Source organism: Necator americanus, chromosome III, assembly GCF_031761385.1.
Source record: "Necator americanus strain Aroian chromosome III, whole genome shotgun sequence".
Lineage (NCBI taxonomy): Eukaryota > Metazoa > Nematoda > Chromadorea > Rhabditida > Ancylostomatidae > Necator > Necator americanus.
Window position 1 is genome coordinate 25,805,375 of NC_087373.1, and position 22,401 is coordinate 25,827,775.

Here is a 22,401-nt window from a genome sequence, read left to right on the forward strand (position 1 = left end):
TGCGAATGGTTCCAGTTAATGCTTGTTCTGGGTCGTCGCTTTGCAAACTTCGCGACTCTTATTCCTTCCCAGCTAAATGGAAATCTTTCTCGAAGAGGCGATCGTGTCCGATACCAAGCAGATCTTTGGCAAAACATCGACATCCATCGGGCAAAACCTTTTAACAACGATGATTTGGTCCATTTTGTGGTGGCATTTCTATTGTGACCCTCATCGAGCGACTACAACGTCCATCGTAGGGAAATGCTTCTGGTATTGCAAGATACCATGAGTGGTTTTAAGTTAAACTACTCTACAGTCGCACGTTTGGGGAACAGTTCTTCTCCAGGTTTGTATAGAGGTCGCCCTTGTTTTTCTTGACTTGTACAGCTAGTTATACAATGTTCGCTTCCGATGCTGGCAATCTAACACTTTCGTCTCCTGCATAGTTGCACAAAAGAGCTGACTGGAACTTCGTCAGTCCAAATTCACCTCACTCTTTACTATTTTTCGGCATATATGCAATTATTTTCACATGTTTATCAACATGACAAGTAATTCAACAATGTTGAAGATGTTCAATCAACCCTCTTAAGGATCACACGGGGTTATTCATAAGCTTCGTTGCGGGTCTCTAGGTGATAAATCTGGTCTTGTTGAAAGCCTGGTAACTAGGGATTAGGAGGTGCAAGGAAGGAGGTTTTATAGGCATCACCACACGAGTCTGGACTGGTGCAGGTTCTGGATGGGTTATGCCTATACGGAATCGTAGATTATGGAGGGGGTGTGATTCCGTCCATTTCTTCCTAATTGCCGTAAAAAACTGCCCGGAAGATGCGCGCGTACACAAGGCTGGCGCGCTCCAATCGAACTCGTTGTAGAAAATAGCGCGCCGGAACGCTCGAAGCTATATCTTCCGAGCCGTTTTTTACGGCAATTAGGAAGAAATGAACGGGATCGCCCTTCTCTCCATAATCTACTACCCCGTATAGGCATAACCCACCTGAAACCCGCACCACCCCAGATTCGTAGATTCGGTGATGCCTCTAAGTTGGCTCCTGCAAATAAGCTCCGTTTATTTACTCTGGAAAGACGCAACGTTCTCGTACGAAGTCATGGGACTAGAAGCCTCGAATCTGCATATAGATTTTAAAATCAAACGCAGTCTTTGGAGAAAAGCCTGTGGTAGCGTCAGGAAGGACGGGGTTGCATCTGGGCTACCAAAGCGGAAAGAGACTAGAAGATATGACTTGAAGATCTGTACTTATAACGCATTTACGCTTTCATTTCATTAAAGATCTGATGATGAAAGTCAGAAAAATTGAATGCGACTTTATCGGATTGATTGAGATGAGGCAATGCCACTCCGGGAACGCAGCATAAAAAACGGAGAACAGGTGCTCTGAGGAGCAGGCGACAGTAGAAGAGTTGGTGAGTTTGGCGTCTTCTTCAACACAAGTTTGTAAATGGACATCGACGACGACACAACATACCAATTGAATGGGACAATTACGGATGAGAAGATGCGGATCACCAGTTTTAACTATTTGCGTCGCTACAACATCAAGTCATAAAGAAGTCATATTTCATATTTTATATTTTATATTTTACGGCACGAATATATCGGGATTATCCTTTAGTGGATATCTTGTTAAGAGGACTAGGAACATCCGGCTCCGTGCTTACCTATTCAACATCACCGATCTTCCTGCGTTAACCTACACTTCGGAAGCTTGGGCATTTCGCAAGCAGGAGGAATATGCGATCAGAGATAGAGAAGGCTCAATTGAAAGGATGACGCTATAAGTGTCCCGCTTTAGGGAAGCGATCGATAGGATTCGAAGTTCAGTAGTACGTTAACGGTCGAAGATCAGAAACGCTGCCGCATATATCAAGGAAAGTAAAATCTGGACTTCCACATGATGCGTTTCAGCGACAGTGGGTGGAACAGAGCGGCAGCTGGAGCTCTGAGCGACTGGAAACCACGATATTAAACTGACTTCAGGAAGATCGCGGACTCGATGTTAAGACCTCTTCACGAACTCCTTCAAACAAAAATGTGATGCCCTTCGAATCCCTCACCAGAAGAGAAGCCACAAAGCAACCATTCTGTACAAGTGAGACAAATGGAAGTAGTACTAGTCCCCGCCGAGATAATCAACGAGTAATGGGAGCAGTTGTGGTACAGATGAGGGGGTTGTTCATCAACATGTGTAAATTTCACTATTGTTCTTTTCTCGGTAGCAATGTTAACATAGGCATTATTTTCATTACCGTTATATTTCAGGGTTGACTTTCATCACTGTGTATACATCCTACATACATTCAGCATATGTATATGTCAAAAGTACATGTCGAAGAAGTAGTGGAAAAGTGAGACGACCTCGAATTGACGGCACCCTCGACATTACTCCTAAGTTAAAATATCGGTTTGTAACAAAACTTCGATGAGTTTCCGTTTTTGCTTTTGCTTAGAAGAACTTGTTCATATTATTCAACAAAGTTTCTTAAGTATTTTAACTTTTAAGAACTTTTCTCCTTTGCATACTTTTTCTCGTCGTTTTCTGGAGTAACGTAACCTTGTGTAATAGCGTGGCGTGCGTGTGGCGCAGTCGGTTAGAGGTCTGCTGTAGCCAAACGGTCAAAGGTTCGAAACCGCCTTTGTGCAATCCAAGCCTTTCATCCCTCCGGGGTCGATAAATTGGTACCAGACTTGTCTGGGAGGATAAAAACACTGACTTGATCATCGGCTGGCCCCCGCAAGTCATTGTACAGGCCAACACGCGTTCCAAAACCTCAACGATTACGAATTCCAGTAAAAAACGCGTTGGCGCATCTCGAGTGGATTGATACGCCAGTGACTTTATGACTTTTTTGACTAATCCACGTCATTGTCCTCCAAGTAAAACAGTAAAGAAATATAGTGAAGAGAAAAAGACAAAAAGAGTTGTAAAAGACAAAGCGAAAGCGATTAATAACATTGTAACATGTTTTCAATCTCAATTAATGAACCCAGGTATGAGTGAAGTTAAACGCAAAGGAATTTATGGCTTCTGTTTTCACATATTTCAACTTTCTTCCAGACCTTAATGTGCTTGTTTAAGTTCTTTACCATTCAAATAAATAAATAGTTGTTTTTCGACTTGCTTTTATTGAGCGCAGATACACCAGAAACGTTTGAATTTTGTGGTGCTACCATGAAAGAATGAGAAGTGGTCAGGTTCTCACGGTTGAACAATGAAAACGTTAATTTTTTAGCACAATAAGCAAGGTTTCCCACAGTATCGCTTCTTCTGCTCCACGGTGTAGAAAGCGCTGTTGCAGAATCCGTTTCTTACCCAGTTTACACAACTAAATTTCAGTTGTTTAGTTCTGCATATTCTTCACATTCAGTAGTGACAGTGACTTACTTCGGATCCGATCCACAAGGAGTGGAAACTGAAACACTATTGCTTTTGAGAGAATTGAATCAAAAATATACCGTAGATGGAAAGAGAGCTCAAAAAGGGTAAAATTGCAAGAAAAAAAAAGAAAGAAAGTAATGCACGCATATACTGTCCAACGAAGACGACCTTCAGCGGCATTCATTCTAGTCCACCTCTTGCATGATTACAAATATTGCTCTTTATCTAATGCCTTTTTTATTTTTGAATCCATCTGCAAGATGGGGAGAGATCATAAATTTCAGAGACTTCAGATTCAGGAAATAGAAAGGATAAGTATTTACAAGAGAGATGGCCGTGCTGTTCCTGCCCCTCCAAAAAAAAACTTCGTAATACAAGGTTTTGTTATGTTGCAGGGGATGCTACAGCAACATAAATACTAAAACAAATGCCAATGAATTCCTTCATTCGAGAAACTAGGATTCCAGCTTTTGTCAACAGCCAATTTCAGATCCAGAGTGAAAATAATTGTCTTGAGCACTGCTCTTTTATGGTCACATCAGAGGAGTAGCCTCATTGCAAACGCCATGGCATTCAGAATAAATTTTCTGTGCTTTTTTCTTTTCTTCACATCTTTCAAGAAACTCTTGTTGTTTTTTTAGAGGAACTGGCAGAAAGAAACTGGTTACTGCTTATTTAAAAGTCTTTCAAAGAAAACAAATAGAAGGATCGCGAGGTTGCAAAAAAAGTTGATTTGAAGTCCGAAGGTGGCGAACAGTTTTTGCAAGGACGTTAGCAGATAGGATAAACGATGGCCTGGTGAGTCTTGATCAATTAGCGCAACTTAGAACGATGAAAGGAAACTGTGATGGGCACAACGTGTCCTCATCGCACATTTTATAGCGGCTTGTAGTAATAAGCTCAACCCGGTGATCCTTATCGAGTAAACGCGTCTTACTATAGAATGGTCTTCTCCAGTGCTCACAAATTCTGCTCGTTACGAAGAAAGAGACCAAAGAAATTGCCGGGAAGAAGTTACTGTAATGATGCCGCTAACCTGTGTTCGAACCTGTCTCCGAGCAATAATTGCACGTCCTCTTGCAGTATTCCTACAAGAAGGTGATTCCCGAAATGGTTTCATAAGAAGGAGCAGGTCAGTAGGCGCATTTGCAACTGGTGTGAGAGTAAGGCGAGAGAGAATTCATAGAATGTTACCTTCACGAACGCTTGCATGTCCACATTTCTACAGATTGATATATCCTTAGCGCAGTTCGGTATTAGATCGGTGCAATTGCCTACATTTTATTTCTAAGATATGTTGAACAGCTGCAGCTTCGACGTCGAGTTGTAGATCACCTGTATTACAGAATCCACATTTATTAGGACAATCTTCTTGGATGATATTCCTCCAAAAGGGGTCGTTACACATCACTCGAGTGATGAATTCGCATCTGATGCGAGGATCTGCAAGTGATTAACGAGAAATGTGGAAGCATTTATGAAATCGATGCTGGAGAAATTTGTTTTGCTCTGCTCAACAAAGTGGGGACTTAATTTGGATAACTTCAGAGTAATGAAATACTGTAAGATAGATTTACAACTATTAAACTTCTCGCACCGACCATCAAGGACTGGAGCGATGAGGGATGCTAGCAGAGGACGTTTGCTGGTCCTACTCACTACGCCCTACACCAAGTTTCATGTTGTTTTGACTCGACTATATATTCTAACATAGGGCCACGGAGCCGATTTGTAACACTGGTGCATATTGAAAGTTTCACGTAGCTTAGAAGGAGTTTGTATTTGTTTTCAAGTGGCGATCTGTAAATAAAACAAAAAGAGGCACGAACATAGGGTGGATACAACAATACCTTTTTAATAGCTTTCCTGGTACGGGCAAAAGTATTATATCGTAGGGTCAGAACAACATGAACCACGTACGCAATTGCGTACGCAGGTTTCCTCGATGGAGCGTGGTGAATCCTTTGCTGGCACTGCCCATCGCTGCAGTTTGCAACGGTCCCAACTTGGTTCCATCTGCTGCTTCCACCGCGCTGTTTCGAGCGCCTACGCAAATGCACCGCAACTATACTCGTGATTCATGTCGTTTTGACCCGGTTGGAATATATCGAAAGTTTTTAATCAAAGTGTAAAAATAAGAAGACCGATTTGTTCGGAAGGTAAGTAGAAAAAAAACCCACATTGTTTGTTTTGGCAATTGTACTCAGGAGTGAGGCAGCAATAACCACACGTACGTGGACACGTGCTTATAGCGGCCTGCACCAAATCTTCGTCCCTAGCCGCGGTCTGAAAGGAAACATTTGGAGATTTCCATTCGTAAAAGTGCTTGAAGATTTGAGCTTTGCAAGAAAAAAAATGCGGCAGCTATTAGGAATCTTACGAACTAAAGTAAGATTCCCTCTTTTTCCGAAAAGTATCTAAAGATCCAAGTTCCGAGAACAATATCCCATGTGATAGTGCAAAGTTACTGACATTATCGCGGCTTCACCCCACGAATCTGAGGTGGTACAGATTTCAGGCGGAGTATTCGTATACGGCATAGTACACTATGGAGTTTATCATGTTTATCAACATGACAAGTAATTCAACAATGTTGAAGATGTTCAATCAACCCTCTTAAGGATCACACGGGGTTATTCATAAGCTTCGTTGCGGGTCTTTAGGTGATAAATCTGGTCTTGTTGAAAGCCTGGTAACTAGGGATTAGGAGGTGCAAGGAAGGAGGTTTTATAGGCATCACCACACGAGTCTGGACTGGTGCAGGTTCCGGGTGGGTTATGCCTATACGGAATCGTAGATTATGGAGGGAGGTGTGATTCCGTCCATTTCTTCCTAATTGCCGTAAAAAACTGCCCGGAAGATGCGCGCGTGCACAAGGCTGGTGCGCTCCAATCGAACTCGTTGTGGAAAGTAGCGCGTCGAAACGCTCGAAGCCGTATCTTCCGTGCCGCTCTTTACGGCAATTGGGGGAAAAATGGACTGAGTCACCCTTCCATCCATAATCTACGACCCTGTATACGAATATTCCACCTGAAATCCATACCACCTCAGATTCGTGGGGAGATGCCTTTAAGTGTGACGTCTGGTTTCGAACTATCTTATGTCTGATTGGTTCATAAAAATATTATGCCACGCCTGTCACGTGGAAAAATTGTAGTAACAGTGTGATGAGTTAGAAAGATGCGGTTGCTGTGGGCATGGTATTGTCAAGGGAGAAAAATCTATCATTCACGTACTTTCACAATAGAACTATTTCCGCTTTTCGCAACGGGCCACAACGTTCAGAAAATGTTGTCGTTACAATTTTTTTTGTCTTGAAAACTGCACTTAGATGCCATCGTGCTTTTAGCGGTGCTCATTTTCGACGGTCCTTGAATTGGTAATTCTTACCTTTTCATTGAACTGTGATCAGATTTGGTATTAAAGTCAAGTCATAAAAAATAAGTCACTGGCGAATCAATCCATTTGGAATGCGCCAACGCGTTTCACTGGAATTCGTAATCGTTGAGTTTTGAAACGCGTGTTGGCCTATACAATGACTTGCGGGGGCAAGCCGATGATCAAGTAAGTGTTTTTATTGATTTGGTGTTGATGAGATCAATACCAACTTTGGCCACTGCTCTGTCAAATTAATTGAAAACTACGTTTGTGTATTCGAAAAAAAATTATAAATAAAATTATAAATGAAAAATAAATTATAAATTCAAGAATAGATACACAACCTGCATGGAAGGAGGATTTCAAGAATAGATGCGATACTTCTAGCGAAAACAGAAGACTTTCCTATATTGCTCGTACCTTATAACAGTTGGCGACCCTATCAGGATCGTTGCTGTGGGCTACGACTCCGGCCCCGTATAGTGCAGTGCACACCGATTCAGATAATATGTTCGAACAAACGACTGCTTCTTCGGAAAACTGAAAAAATTCATTCATCTTTATTATATATATATATATATATATATATATATATATATATATATATATATATATATATATATATATATATACATATACCAGTCTGAAAGTCCGATTAAAGTCGGACTTCAGACTTTCTGCTGTGTTCCCTTCGCTCGCCATCAATAATAAATGAAAGTTAGTAGTAGTGGCATTTTCTGCAAAATTAGAATTGTGCTTTTCCAACAAATCCTTTTTCTTTTTTTAATAATAAATTTGGGCGGAATATCTAATAGTTTTCTTTCTATACATTTTGTAATTTCTACATTTGAAGAACATTCAAACTTTAGCTTCAAACATTCCTTCGATATAACATAATAAAGACGCAATTTGAAAGCACCCTACGCACGGGTTTTTTTCCTATTTTCCCCTACAGTTATCACAGAATGATGTTTTAACATAAAATGATGTAAACTGTTCGCTACTATTTAACCATCCGGTTTCGCCTTGCTACTTTCTGAGGAAGGCATGTTACCAACCTGAGGCAAACGCGCAAGGATATAGACACACGGAGGATCCATAGAGGTGAAAAGCAACGCACGCATTGGCCACGTCTACGATACTACTGCGATACTACTGCACTATGGCGCAACAATTCCACGCCGTTGGACTAGCATCACTCTATTTTACCTCTTTCAGACGCCGGGGCACCAATACGTGGGACCCATCACAGCCCACTTTTTTTTAGCTTTGTGGCGTCAGCGCACTAATCCGACGCATCCCCGCAAGTCATTGTAGAGACCAACATGTGTTCTAAACGTCAACGATTGTAAAACTGTCTACGAACTCAGTAAAACGTCTTGGCGGATTGACGCGCCAGAGACTTTATTTCTTTAGTATTATACTACATTGCAGGGAGGGTTACTGTACGGAAAGCGCCAACCTTTGCATTCGCCCCGACACCTCCATATGTGCAATTTAGATCGGAGTCTATCTGACCCGCTAATGCTTCGAACACGAACAAGGCATATAAGAGTACTGATAGAATCATCGCCATTACCAGAGAGCTGCAAATATTTTAAATAAAAAGTAAAACACAGTCACGATCAAAAGCTTACCAGCTTGCTGCTATTTTGTACACTTTTGCACAAACTCAACTCTAACCAAATTAAGCGCTGCTGCACTTTTACGGCTGAACATATCTCTTTCTTCATCGCTCACCTGTGCTGACAGCAATGATTTCGTAAATCCGCTTGTGTTTACTTTATAGATTTACAGCCGAATATTTACATTCTAGATATTAAATCAATAATGAGCAGAAAGAAGCATCACCGACTGATTTAGTATCCAGAATTATCACAGAAGGAAAAGCTAATTTCAAAAAACACTATCCATTGTTCTGATATCAAGGGGCGATGTTTTGCAGAAAGCTTCTTTGTGTTTCTTGTAAACAGATGTGTAGAATGCCTAATGAATGTATTGATTGATGACCTTGTTTGTGGCATTTAACATCTGATGTTGATTTTTGAAAGTTGAAAACGATTGGTGTTCCTCCGCTGGTATTTGACTTTCTCCTTGTACGATAGTTTTCGAACTACAGAGGTTGTTCGTTGATTCATGTCATCAAGAACACAGTCAACCATTGATCGAAGATCAAAGACCTCCCAGAGCGAAACCCGGCTTTTTCATCGCACGTTGTTTCTTCGCGTTGTTTAATATTCCAGTCCTGGAAAATCCGCTCCAAAACTTTGTACATGATACACAGCAATGAGATTTCTCGATGGTTCTAGGACCTATGGCGGTTAACTTCTTTGGGGACTAATTCATCAAATCAAAGCAAATGAATCTTCCGTAGTCTTCACTTTTGCTGTTCTTTTCCGACTAAACATTATTGTTTATTTATTTAATTCGTTGGCAATTCATTGGCATGAACTTTTTTCCTGAGAATCTCGGGCATTCTAAGGTAGTTTTGAGAATCAAGAGAAATAAATTTTATTTCCATTTGGGTTGGATCAAGCAACGTTAGCTTCACCGTGCCCTATACAGAAAACCACGAATCGTTTTAGGTTCCACTGTGCAGCCAGAATTTAGAAAAAAATTATACAGGCTTCACACCTGATTCCACAAAATGACATGTTTGCTCTGATTTCTCATTACTTCCAATGAGTGACGTGTACCCAGCTAGGCACACATCCAGAGAGTAGTCTGAATTCCGTATGAAAGTGTTGGTATCATATCAATCACTGGTGCTGAAACGAAGATTAATTGATCTTTTTTATATGCAGTCACCTCTTCAGTTGGTCGTAATTATCATGATATATAATAACGGGCTTATTCCGTCACGTGTGTGCGTATGTGTGTGTCAGTCACGAAATTCGAAAACGGGGGTGGGACGGGTCCACCGGCGTCGAGTTGTTGCCTCGAAGCCAGAAGGCTATAATGCGGGTCCACCGGCGTCGGATTAGTGCGCCGGCGCCAGATACCAATAGAAGGGGTTGCGACTGGTCCACCGGCGTCGGATTGGTGCGCCGGTGCCAGATAGCCATAGAAGGGGGTGCGACGGGTCCACCGGCATCGAAATGGTGCGCAATAACTTCGTGTGCATGACGGAAAAGATAGATGGTTGCAGCTGTTTCATAGCCGGGGCCACTGAGCGCTTTCCTTTTCACCTTTATGACTCCGCGTGCCTATCTCCTTTTTCGTTCGCCTCAAGTTTGTAGCATGCCGTTCTCAGAAAGTGGACACGCATGCAAACGGCTGCTTAAACAGTAGCAAGATGTTTATGTGATCTGACCTGGAACGTTATCTTTATCAGTAGGAGGATGTCTTTCACGTCATTTTGTGCCAAAACATCATTCTTTGATATCTGTTTATAGAAAACGGGTGGAAAACCCATATTTCGCGCTATACTTTTAAATTTTATCTATAATGTATTGATAAAAAGTGTTTGAAGCTGAAGCTCGAATGTTCTCCAGATGTAGAACGGACGTGTTTAGAAAGAAGGCTATGAAATTTTTCGTTTTTAGTTATAATATAAAAAAGGAAGAAAGGTTGTTGGAGATACACAAGTCCAATTTCATAGAACTAACAATAATAACACTAATATTAATTTTCGTTGATCAGTGAAGGCGAACGAAGCAAACACAAGAGAAAGTCTGAAGTCCGGCTTTAGCCGGACGCTCAGACTGGTACGGTATATGACAGCGTGGGTAGTGATGAGGTTAGAATCTAATTTAATTCTCAACCTAGACAATTTGCCAGGCATGTTATCTAGGTTCTACTATCCTTAGATCTTTCCTAACATGATCAAAGAAGAAAAACATTTACATGGTAGGACAGAAGTTAGCCGGCAAAAGTAAAGAGTTACGTTGACCGGGATAACACCAGTTACGGTCCCATCTGGTCGTTCCTTTCAAATCGGGACAAGATCCGAAGAGCCGTTTTCTAGTTGTGTAGCAGTTGGCTAATGTCGTCGCATGCGACGCGTTAACACCTTCATACCTTCTATACCTCTCCACCTTCTATACCTCCGACAAGGTCTCGGTAATGCCCAGGTCTTACATGTGAAACCCTGATGGAGTCCACAATGCGTTTGAGGTTAGACTTCATCCTACGTCCATGATATGCACATGAAAATGGAATCGTGAAAACTTTGTATAACACGCTCTGCATGCAATATCAATATCGTGGCCGAGTCCTATTTTCGTCGAACGAGAAAAGATCATAGATATCAGCTGCAATTTTAAGTGCTCACACACAATCGCTTACTTCAACTTCAGAAGACCAACACACTAGATGCCAATAAATAATCCTCTTACCATCGAGGACCTCCTGGTAAGTTCTTAGTGAATCGGATAACAATAGAAGGAAACTAAACAAGTATGTATGGACGGTATATTCCTGTTAGGTAAACTCCAACCCATGTAGGAGCACTGATCATCAGAAATGGAAGAGGATCTGCACAGAAATCACCACATTGATGAAATCGGCATCTTTCTGATATTGTTAAAATACATACTATTTTATATACTTACACAGCATATAAAATACTCTACATACAGCATATAAAAAACTTGAGATGTTTCTACTACAGTTGTAGCAAAATCAACAAAACCAACAGAGATGACAACGGCATCAGGATTTTGTAGAGTAAACAAAAATCCTGTCAAAATAGGTGCATTCGTTGAGATTTGAGTTATACGTCTATATACGCTGCTATATACCTACAGGACGTGTAAACGTTCAGCAAAGCTGCGCCAGTATTAAAGCACCGAGCACCGAGGATCGACTTGAGAATATAAGGTGCATGAAGTAAAAATGCTAGTAGAAAGCAGTATAAGGTCCACAGAATGTAATTTGGACGATGACTAAGAGCAGGACCCGTCATATCGCTGTCAAAATAACCAGTTGATCAGAAAATACAAGAATAAGTAAGAAGAAAAGAAAGATTGCTTGAGATACAATTTAAGACACAGTGTATTTGGCGTTCAGAGTATTAAGAAACAGAAGATGAGTGGACAGCACGAGCTTATAGAATATCCAAAATTAACACAATAACATGTATATATAATAGTGTATATATAATAGTATAGTGAGCAAACGTATCCACATTTCTCCTTCACAAGAGGGATCACAGCCGGTTAGTCGCAATGCTGGCGCGTTCCGGGTGGCGGAGAGGGGGCTAATCGCGGATCAAAAGCGACTTTGTGCCTGCCCTAAGACGCAGGTGGATTCAGGGGATGGACTTCTTGTTTCTGCTGTGCCAGGACTGACTCATAAAATCCTTCACGTCGATCCGGCCAAAAGTCTGCATTTAAGCGACGGGGGAGAAAGGGAGGTGGTTTGAAGTCGCCTCCAACAAATAAGCTCCACCTATCCCATCCGGGAGAATGCAACATTTTTCCAAAAACTTATGAGAATAGAGGCTTGCAACCTGCCCATGGGTTTTGAAATTTTATGCACAGCAAGTTTCATGCATGTTACAGTAACAAAAAAAAGTCTCCAGATTTCGGAGGAAAGCCTCCGGAATGAGGAGGTACGGTAGCGCTAGAAAAGGGGTTGCAGAAGTTATCTAGGTTACCGAAACGGAGAAGGACTAGGATGACGATCTGTACTTATAACGCCTGTACGCTTGCATCGGATGCGGATATTCAAGATCTGATGATGCAAGCCAGGAAGTTTTGCCAGAACTACGACGTCATCGGAATGACCGAGAAGAGACGACGCACCCCACTGAACGCCGTATTTGATACTGGAGAAGAACTGTTCTCAGGAACATGCGACAGTAGAGGAGCTGGTTGGGTTGACGTCCTAGCCAACACGAGTACGGCGAAAAACATCGACTCTTTCGAATAAGAATCGGACGTCGGTGGATGACATGATGTGGTTCAATGCCAGCTTTGACAATCTTCGTCGCTTACTTTCCAACATCAAACTACGAAGAAGAAGATGAGGAAGCTTTCTACATGGATCTAAAGGAGTTCTACAGAAAAGACCACACTTTCTACGAGGTCATTGTTTGATTGTTGGTGATTTTAACGCCAAGATTGGCCCCAGAAGAACGCCTGAGGAACTTCACATCGGGGCCCACGGCGTGCTATGGAACGAATAGAGTGAGAGGCTTTCTGAGTTTATCATGACGGCTAAGACCATCTCTGGAAACTCACAGTTTCAGAAAACCTCCTCTCTACGCTGGACGTGGGAGTCACCCGTGGAGATCAAGATACTAGATCAAATTATCGCCAGTAAAAGGTTCTGCGTGACGGATGTCGCTGTTGTGCCAAAGTTTTATACGGAATCGGGAAAGATTTTCCTTCACAAGGAGAGAAGAGAAAGCCGCCAAGTTCAAAATCCAAGAACTATTACGATTATTATATATTATTATTATCCTTTCGCCGCGCTAGCCGGCTTTTGGGAAAATTCTGCAATGGACAGCATCGATGAGGAAAACGATCGTCTCGTTGGACATCTTCATGATTGCACGAGGAAGGTTCAGAGGTTTAAAACCACCAAGAGACGCCTATCTCCGGAAGAGCTCACAAGGCTTTGCGAAGGGATATCCACATGACATCGGCAACTATCGCCTAATCTGCTTACTGTCCGTCATCTACAAGCTCTTTACAAGAGTGATGCTAAAAGAATATCATCATTGACGTGAAGAGAAGGGTACGACAGAGAGGGTGATACAATCTCACCTAAAATATGCACGGCCACTCTCGCGAGCGCAATCCGAAAGCTAGAATGGGACGACATGGGAGTGGAAGGTTGACAGTCGGCAGCTGCACCATTTACGCTTTGTTGATGACATTGGACTGATAACATCTAGCATCAGCCAAGCGGAACAAATGCTGACCGAGTTCGACGAAATATGAGGATGCATCGGTCTTCAGCTGAATCTGCAAAAGAAGATGTTCATGCGTAACGGATGGTTCTCGGATGCTCTATTCACGCTCAACGGAACGAACATATCTGAGTGCACCAGTTACGTTTATCTGGGTCGGGAAATAAACATGAGGAACAGCCTGACCCCGGAGCTGGGCAGGAGGAAAGTAAGGGCTTGGAGAGCGTATAAGAGCATGTAGTGAAGATGACCAAGAACACCTGGCTCCGTGCTCCCTTCTTCAACACCACAGTACTTCTTGTTTTGACCTATGCTTAAGAAACCTGAGCACTTGGCAAGCAGGAAGAAAATGTGGTGAGCGTCACTGAACGCTCAATCAAAAGAGTGATGCTAGGAGTATCCCGCTTCACGCAAGTGAGGGACGGATTTCGAAGTTCTCTCCTACGTCAACGATCGAGGATCGGAGACGCCGCCGCAGTTGTCAAGTAGAGCAGAATAAGGTGGACTGGACACGTGATGCGCTTCAATGCCAACCGTTGGACCGTGAACGACCGGGTTCCACGCGATATTAAGCACCCTACAAGAAGACCGCCGACCCGATGATTAGATTTCTTTACGATGTCTTTCAAAGAAAATTATGATGCTCTTCGTGTCCCACGCGAAGGGAGAAACCATTGGATGACTCTGGCACGCCATCGGGACAAATGTAAGGATTACTGGTGCACGCTCGACAAGTTCGAAGAAATAGGGGATTCAAGGTGGTCAAGGTGATGTTTTTCCTTCAAACATATTTTATTCTTTTGACTTTGGTCGGTCTTTGGTTTAAGAAAGTTTGAGAGACAGAGACAGAGACACGACAAAGACAAATTACTCGGATTGCAACTTAAAATTTGCAAGAGTCAGTAAAAAATACAATTATCCTGAGCACATATATATAATATTATATATAATATACAATGTGAATAAAGGCACAGCTTTTACAAGTTGCAGATACCACTTTCAAACAGAAAATATCGGAGAGGATCCATCGAAGACAAGCAATTTTGTTCTAAACACGATACGAATACGGATACGATTCCAATCCTTAGTAGTTGCAGACTAGAGGATATTTCTACTGCTGCTGCTAAACGACTATTGCTACACCTCAAACAGTGGTACGGTTTTAGCAGAAGGTTATCAATGAAGTTGTTCTCGCTCGTGTACAGCGGCACCCGCCCGGCCATCAAGCGTGTGTTGGAATTTTAAATGTATTGTAAAGCGTGGAAAACTTTGATTTACAGCTGGTTAGTGTTAGAGGCTTGTTCAGGACAGACACTCAGTTTTTTTTTTTACTTTTGTGTCAACGATTGTAAATTTGTGTCGTTCATGTTTCCTTTTCATTTTTTAAATCTCGCTCCCTTTGAATAAATTTCCACTCAATTACTATGTAAGAAATTAAGGTCTGTATACAGCAGAATCCTTTAACGCCATGGCTAAATCGCTTTTCCTCCTCATATGGCAGATTATAGAAATTATCACGCGCAAACATCCCTAAGGAGTTCACAGTTCCTTTGGTAACTTTATGTGCATGGAATGCGAGAAGACAAAAAAATGGCAACTCCTAGAAATTTCGTTTTATTTTGTAACGGTCATCTTGTTTGAGGAACGTATTCCGCAGTACATCCACCACCATCAACCGCTGCGGATAGACAGCGGTTCTTTATATTTCTTGGCCATATTTTCGCCAAAAATCACATCTAAAGAGCAGAAAGTCTATCGATCTTCTATTTGATCGATTTTATGATTGTGGTAGAGTTCCCGAATTGTTCTTCCAACCTATTATTTAAGCAAATGACTGGGTCCGAATCGTCGGCTGCTGGTAATTTACAGAGGACTAGCATTTTTGACGCAGTCTGCATTTTGCTTTCCCTCGTTGGAACAAACCAGATTTAAACATGACAGTAATCACGGAAACTTCAAATATTGGAAGAAGAGGGAATTAAATGCATCTGTTGAGCGGGGACTAGGTGAGTAACATTAAAAGCCACCGTAGAAACCTTAGCAAGGAATGAGTTGCAAAGATTTTTTTGAGGAGAAATGGGCTTTTGAAGAGGTATGGGAAAGAACAACGAAACGCAGACTATATTAAAGAGAAAACGCTAAACTGGTAGAGCAAATGTTTCACCGCCTAATATAGGGGTGAAGCACTGACTTAAAAGATGGAATATTTTCGACTACGTACTTTTAAGTTCTAGGCAGGATTGGTTTTGATCTATTACGATGGTTTTTGCTGAAGCACTCTTGAAGGGTAGAAATCCTGGACCAATTCTCCTATATCGACGGTTTTGGCCTGCGTGGTGAGATACACACCTTCAAAAATCGTGTCGATGCCCATGTGCATTCGCCTTCCGTAGCGAAATTGACCAATAGTGGTAGGGAGGCGGTCCGATGATTCACATGAAATTTCCAGTACAGGACAGAAGATGGAGGGAAGGAATCTGCAAATTGTTCCATGTGTTAAGGATTGTGCCTGAGCTGGCTAACTTAAGTGAACTGCTTATGACCAACATTAAATTGTAATGTGATCAGAAAATCATGGAAAGTCAACATCTTGCACGATTCGTTTCCCGGAAAGCACAGTGGCTCGAGTAAACACACGTTTTCGTCTGATAATATGACATAGTAATAATACGATAGCAGTATATGTAATATTATAGTAATATAGCGATGTGATTAATTGTGTTAATAAATTTATGACTGAATGTAATATGATTTATAGTTCACCGGCGACAAACAGAAACCATTAATTCACGCAACAAATACAACGCATTTGTAGTCGACTTCATGTGAAATATATATTGTTCAGGGCTCCGCAAAACATTGCTGAAGTGGCTTTATGCATTGTCTTCTAGATCACTTCTGTTTTCTCATGGAGAGTGAAATACAAATTTTAGGGTCAGTAAACTAGAATATCTATTCTCAGCATTTAAAGAAAAAAAAGTGAAATGTCCAATTCTCGTACTTCACAAAAAGATCCAAGAAAAGTTGGAGTAGTGTTTTGGGTCTAACTATACATACTTTAAGTGCTTTAAAAGCTAGTAATGATTGTTCAAATAACTGTTTGCTATAAAATACCGAAAGAGGAGAGGACTGGAACTCGTAAGATGACCGAATCTTGGCGACGGTCGAGGACAGTATCCAGCTGTTGACGTAGTGCCTGATACATTTTTTACGGTCGCGTGAATGGCGCTACGGCAAAGCTGTTATGATAACGGTTGTTTTAATGCAGCATCGGCTAGGCAGCGAAAGCGGTGCTATGCAAGAATGTGACGCGATTATGAAAATATTATAAACATTGCTAGAGGTGGTAAGAGGTTACCATCTTTGGAAAGAGACGTATTACTTTTTCATTTTTTGTGGAGGAGATATTTTACTTTTTCACGTCAAAAAATTCGCGTAAGTTAGTTATAACTGCTATTCTCCAGTAACTAGTGATATTTTGAGCGTTGATAAAGTAGAAATTCCGTAAAATAAAGGGTACTGATATCGCATATCCTTGGTATTAAGGCTCTCAGCTTCACGAGTTATAGTTTGCTTTTCTACACCTTTACCCTCTGCTTTAAAATCCACATAACTGAAGATTGAAATGTTGTCACAATTTTTGTGCACTATCCCAAGATAAACTTCAGGATTTACCAAATATGGATTAGTGCAGATTTTTTTAAATTGTTTGGACATGTGACATGTTGTTATTAGTTCAGCAAAATTATTCATTGGTGGCCATAGGATGCATGGAGTATCCTTTAACATTTGAATTCAGACATCAGCATAATTTGGTTTTAGTGCTAGAGCATGGTTTTGACCTGGTGAGCTGAAATCGAATTTTGATAACGAATTGCGTTGCAGTTCCTTCAGTTTTTTGTTGTGTGAAGGAGTATTTCCGTAGGAACCTCACCTTGAGAGGCACAACTCTTTCTTGGTTGCCTTTGTTCATAAAAATCCAACGAGTCTTTGTATATGCAAATATTTTTCCCTCGAAGATCAACTTTGGGAAAACATCGACTTCATAGGATCTCTCTTTCTCCGAGTCTACTTCCTATCTGTTATAAAAAAAAGCAATTCAGTCAATCAATTGAATCAATTCCTATCTGTTATAAACAATACAATGAACTCCCGAAATAAAAGCGCTTTTTTTCAACCTCCAGTGAGCATTCGATGCAGCGTACCCAAAATTTCTGAATTCATCTAACTGATTTTTCTATAGCTGGCTCATCTACTTACAGCTTCGATTGATTTGTCTCGCCTTTTTTTCTTAGGTCCTGTTTCCTGAAGAACGAATGGCTGACTTCTGATCTTTTTCGCGACCAAGTTAACAGATTATTGATTGATTACTCCGAATATACTGTTTGTGCTGATTGTTCCGTAAGAAGTTCGAGAAATCACTTTTATGTTCGCTCACACGTATCTTTTCGTTCATACGTATGTCTATGAGTGATCTCTTGGATTGTTTCCAATTTCAGGTTCTAAGCTTTTCATGTGCTTTGAAGACTTTTCTTGCAGCAGCAAACGATTGATAAGTTCAGTATGAGGCATAAAGCTCAGAAGATTGAGAGACTCAGCATTTACGTCCAAATAAGAGTAAGAATAAAATAAAATAAAATACGTTGGTGCCATGAATGAGTTACCGGTAAAGTTTCTATAGAATTTCTATACTAGCTGCACTTGAATTCTCATCCCTCGCAATTTTTCTCATTAAACAACATTTACTTCAAATACAGAAATGGAGAAGTGGAAGTGGAAGAAGAAGTGCAATAGGGTAAATGATAGAATGCTTGACATTGATCAATCTTTGTGGGAAAAATCGTGTAGGGTTACGAACGTGTACACAGTCCGCACGTTCATACAATGAGTCTGACGTACACTATCAGTGTCCTTAACCTTCTAAAAGGTTTAGTATTGATTTAACTATGGGGAAGTGAAAGGCTTGGTTGGCTGTGTGCGGTTTCGAACCATTGATCGGGCATCAAGTATTGTGAGACCTTTTACCGCTGCGGCACGCTTCCCTCCCTTCCCTTGTTGTAACTACTCCATACAAAACGTCTAACTTCCTGCCCCTAGCAGCGACTCCTTTGGTTTCCCAGAAAGTCTAATGGCAGCTACAATTTTTATGAGAATAGCCTCGACCTCGTAAATTTCTATGTATTGGTAATCGCTAATCCATTCGATTATGGGATCAATGGAAAATTTCACCTGTCAGCTCTTCCAGCCTCCAAGGTTCAGCGAGAATTAACGCTATTCCACATTCAGTTCAAGAGTTGTTCAAAGTTGAAATAACGAAGAATGCGAACATAAAGGCAGGTACATCACGAAACTGACGTAGTTGACAGACCTGTATGAAAATATAGAGTTCGGGGTGTACATAGATTACAAATATGAGCATGGCACCTCTCATTTTCCTCCAATCGTCGTTAAAGAAAGTTCGTTCCTGCGAGCTAGGTTGGAACGAACGTCCCCTGTGCACGTGCCGCGTCTACGAACGAGCAGTCGAAGATCAATAAGATCTTCTCATTTGCCTATTCGAGTAAAATCTATGAATTGGTTGCTTAGGGGCCGGGGACGTGCACAATGGATTACGTTCTAACATACCTCGCAGGAACTGATTATTTGTTGCGTGACTTAGTGGTTTCTGTTTGTCGCCAGTGAGCTATAAACGTCACTCTTTTAAAGATGGTTTGGGGGAACTCCGATTTCCTGATGCGCTGCTCTTAAACTAATGAAACATTAAAGGCATCACCCCACGAATCTGAGATGGTACGGATTTCAGGTGGAGTATTCGTATACCGGATCGTAGATTATGGAGAGGAGGGTGATTCCGTCCATTTCTTCCTAATTGCCGTAAAAAATGGCCCGGAAGATGCGGCGCCGCACAGGCTTGGCGCGCTACTTTCTACAACGAGTTCGATTGGAGCGCGCTAGCCTTGTGCACGCGCGCACCTTCCCGGCCGTTTTTTACGGCAATTAGGGAGAAATGAACGGAATCACCCCCCTCTCCATAATCTACTATACCGTATACAAATACTCCACCTGAAATCCGTACCACCTCAGATTCGTGGGGTGATGCCTTTAAGTTGGCTTCTCATTCACTTACTTTAATCAATCTTAATCTCCGCAACAGTAGCACTGGCACTTTTATGAATTGTAAGTTCCGTATTTATGTGCCTAACGTAAACTTCCTACACGTACAATTTGTAAGCAACTTAATCCTTCGTTCGAGTCGCCTCTGTTAGATGCAGTTGCTTAGTTCCGTGCAACGAGTTATAGGAGAACGATTCCTCGAAAAAGAGACTTTTCGTTGATATTCTTTCTTGAGGACTTCTTGACCAAGTCTTGAATCTGTGTCGAAGGCGTTCCTCGCATGCGCTTTGTACATTGCAGCACTCGGTCGCCTATAATTTGAAATTGTTGCTGGAGCGCAATTCGGTCCAAACTTAGGTTTATCAGTGGAAGTGAATTCATCCCGAAACATGTCACCTATTGGAGCTGCATACAGTCTCATTGAATGGTATCTCACGCTTTGATGTAGGAGATCTCAAGCACTCTTAATCACTCGAGGACAACGAGATTCGCTGTCCGCCACTCTCATTTGGTACATTGTTGTCTCTATACGAAAGGTACCTCATGGCGCTGAATTAGCGTGCATGTGGTGGAGAATCCATGCAGAGCACTCGTCACATCCTACATGACTACACTTTATCGGGGTGGTCCAGTTCAGCGGATTTAAAATCTCCGCTAAAGTGGTCGCAGTTACAGTCAGCATATTGAGTCTGTCCACGTGAGCATCCGCAACAAAAACTATCCAGTAATTCTATTCATTTACATGAATGGCTAGCGTTCATACCGAAGTAAAAAAGAACTAATTAAGTTGAATAGAATCCATGATATAATTCGACCAAACCGTGACAAATGAAGTACCGCAATCAAATTGGACGAATTATGAAGGGATTCCAGTTTATGTAAACGAAACGAAGATCAGGCGTTCTATATGAATTAATGAAAGGATGCTTGACTCATGGAGACAAGCCGGAAGAATCTAGTCGTCACGAAACACTTCTGCGTGTAATGTGCAAGATTTTAGAGTGGCTTATCATCGCGAAGAAACCAATGACGAGCCAGCTTTCACTCTCTTGTCAATCGACCGAACGCGTTGGTGAAATACCAGGGAATTTTGTGCGCCTAATCAACGACATGTACAGAAGAAGAACTGTTGCGGTTCGAACAGCAGCTGAATGTGCTGTACCGTTCGGAATGAAAAATGGAGTGAGATGAGAGGCTATAGCAGGACATCTCTGTTCAATTTTGTCGTCGATGACACCATGCGAAGAACAGTAGAGCAGTGTCCGATGATGTCGTTTTGGCATAGCCAGCACGTTTCTTGCCCACCAACGATGGGGAGTACGCCACCATTAACGGTGGGGACGTAGTAATGCTCCTTCCTAGCAGCGCGAAGTTGCAACATGTTGTGAACCTTCTATGGAAGTTAACTGTAGCCTATGCATCGGGACTCGGTCCTAACAAATGCAAGCAGATCAGCAAAAAAAATTTCTTCAATTCTCTCAATGAAAGGCATCAAGGGCAACAAATTGAACTCATGGAAAACTTCTTTTACTTGCGTTGAATGCTAAGAAATGATGGCAGATACTGGAAAAAATATTAAGCAAAGTTGCGCTAAAGCCAATTCGGCATTCAACTCACTGACCAAAAGCCTGAGGCCGACGCCAACCAGAAACCGAAGCTTGTATGGAAAATTTCGTAATGTTATCCCAAGAACAATGAATTGAAGTCTTCAGTGAGTGATAGCGAATCCAGTGTTCTTTCTATCCTCATCAGCTACACGTGTTTTCATCAACTGGTTATAGAAATATAAATGAAATGTTTTCAACACGTTGTGGTTTTTTATGTCAACATTTTTTCGCAAAGTGTGTGTTGACGTAAAACTTCTCGCTTCCTTGGTAGAAAAGTGACCGGGTAATTTCAACCGATAAAAGGTGAATTGTGCTTTTTTTAGAGTTCTTAAGTTCAAATCAGTAACTCTTCTATTATATAGTGATCCTACCGTGTAAAAGAAGTTTGAGAGAACCTCTCAGTTTCCATAGGATTCCTTTACGAACGGAATTTCGCTACCTACTGATAAGGACTTGCTCACGTCATTAACAACATATAGCTCGATTCATAAAGGTGATGTTTTTTTCTGATTTCTGCATTCTCAACTGTTGTTTCTGCTTGATGCAGCCGCATAACGACAATATTGAGCATATTGATCATGATTCGAGTACAGTGTACAATCTCATTAAGTATTGCTCTCCACAGCAAAGGGAAGCTTGTTCACGCTCTGAAGAATAGTGAGGATGTTTCGAAAGGACAACTCAGGCTAGATCACCGACGAGATTGTTATTATTGTTGTTGTTTATTGTTATTTGTTTAGATTGTTCACTACTTTATTTTTACGAAGTGAGAAGGAGTAATTTTCAAACATTCTGCCGGTGGCCGATGGAATGTTTGAAAATGAAAATAAAAAACTCATACCGAACTTTTATAATTTCTCACATATTTGCGTTTGCACTCAAATACCGACATATATGCACAAGCAAAAACTGCCATTATTACGTTTTGCGACATCTGATAATGCAGTGCTTCTCTAAGCGCAAAATATTAGAAAGATAATGAGAAAAAAGGGGGGAATACTGAGCAAATTACTTCAGATATATGGCCGTATGAGTAGAATAGTCATTATTTGTATTGAAA

At 41.4% G+C, this 22,401-nt stretch overlaps 4 protein-coding genes across 5 annotated transcripts; 3 read left to right on the top strand and 1 right to left on the bottom strand.

The window, feature by feature from the left end:
- Positions 1–3,233: 3,233 nt before the first annotated feature.
- On the bottom strand, positions 3,234–21,063 carry RB195_010926 (uncharacterized protein; the record flags this gene model as incomplete). 2 transcript variants are annotated; one of them, XM_064192132.1, is made up of 11 exons in its annotated part: positions 3,234–3,330; positions 3,390–3,417; positions 4,420–4,471; positions 4,578–4,657; positions 4,719–4,826; positions 5,564–5,669; positions 7,182–7,301; positions 15,970–16,097; positions 19,843–19,879; positions 19,946–20,045; positions 20,972–21,063. In XM_064192132.1, the coding sequence occupies 11 exons, from the start codon at positions 21,061–21,063 to the stop codon at positions 3,234–3,236; spliced, it is 948 nt and encodes a 315-aa protein (XP_064049714.1). The 2 variants fall into 2 exon arrangements, with proteins under 2 accessions (XP_064049714.1, XP_064049715.1); XM_064192131.1 differs by lacking the exons at positions 15,970–16,097; positions 19,843–19,879; positions 19,946–20,045; positions 20,972–21,063 and adding an exon at positions 7,820–7,885.
- Positions 12,381–12,635, top strand: RB195_010927 (uncharacterized protein; the record flags this gene model as incomplete). The annotated part of the gene is made up of 1 exon (XM_064192133.1): positions 12,381–12,635. The coding sequence occupies one exon, from the start codon at positions 12,381–12,383 to the stop codon at positions 12,633–12,635; it is 255 nt and encodes an 84-aa protein (XP_064049716.1).
- RB195_010928 (uncharacterized protein) lies at positions 12,916–13,347 on the top strand (the record flags this gene model as incomplete). The annotated part of the gene is made up of 1 exon (XM_064192134.1): positions 12,916–13,347. One exon carries the CDS (start codon positions 12,916–12,918, stop codon positions 13,345–13,347), a length of 432 nt encoding a protein of 143 aa, XP_064049717.1.
- On the top strand, positions 20,650–20,925 carry RB195_010929 (uncharacterized protein; the record flags this gene model as incomplete). The annotated part of the gene is made up of 1 exon (XM_064192135.1): positions 20,650–20,925. One exon carries the CDS (start codon positions 20,650–20,652, stop codon positions 20,923–20,925), a length of 276 nt encoding a protein of 91 aa, XP_064049718.1.
- Positions 21,064–22,401: the final 1,338 nt, after the last annotated feature.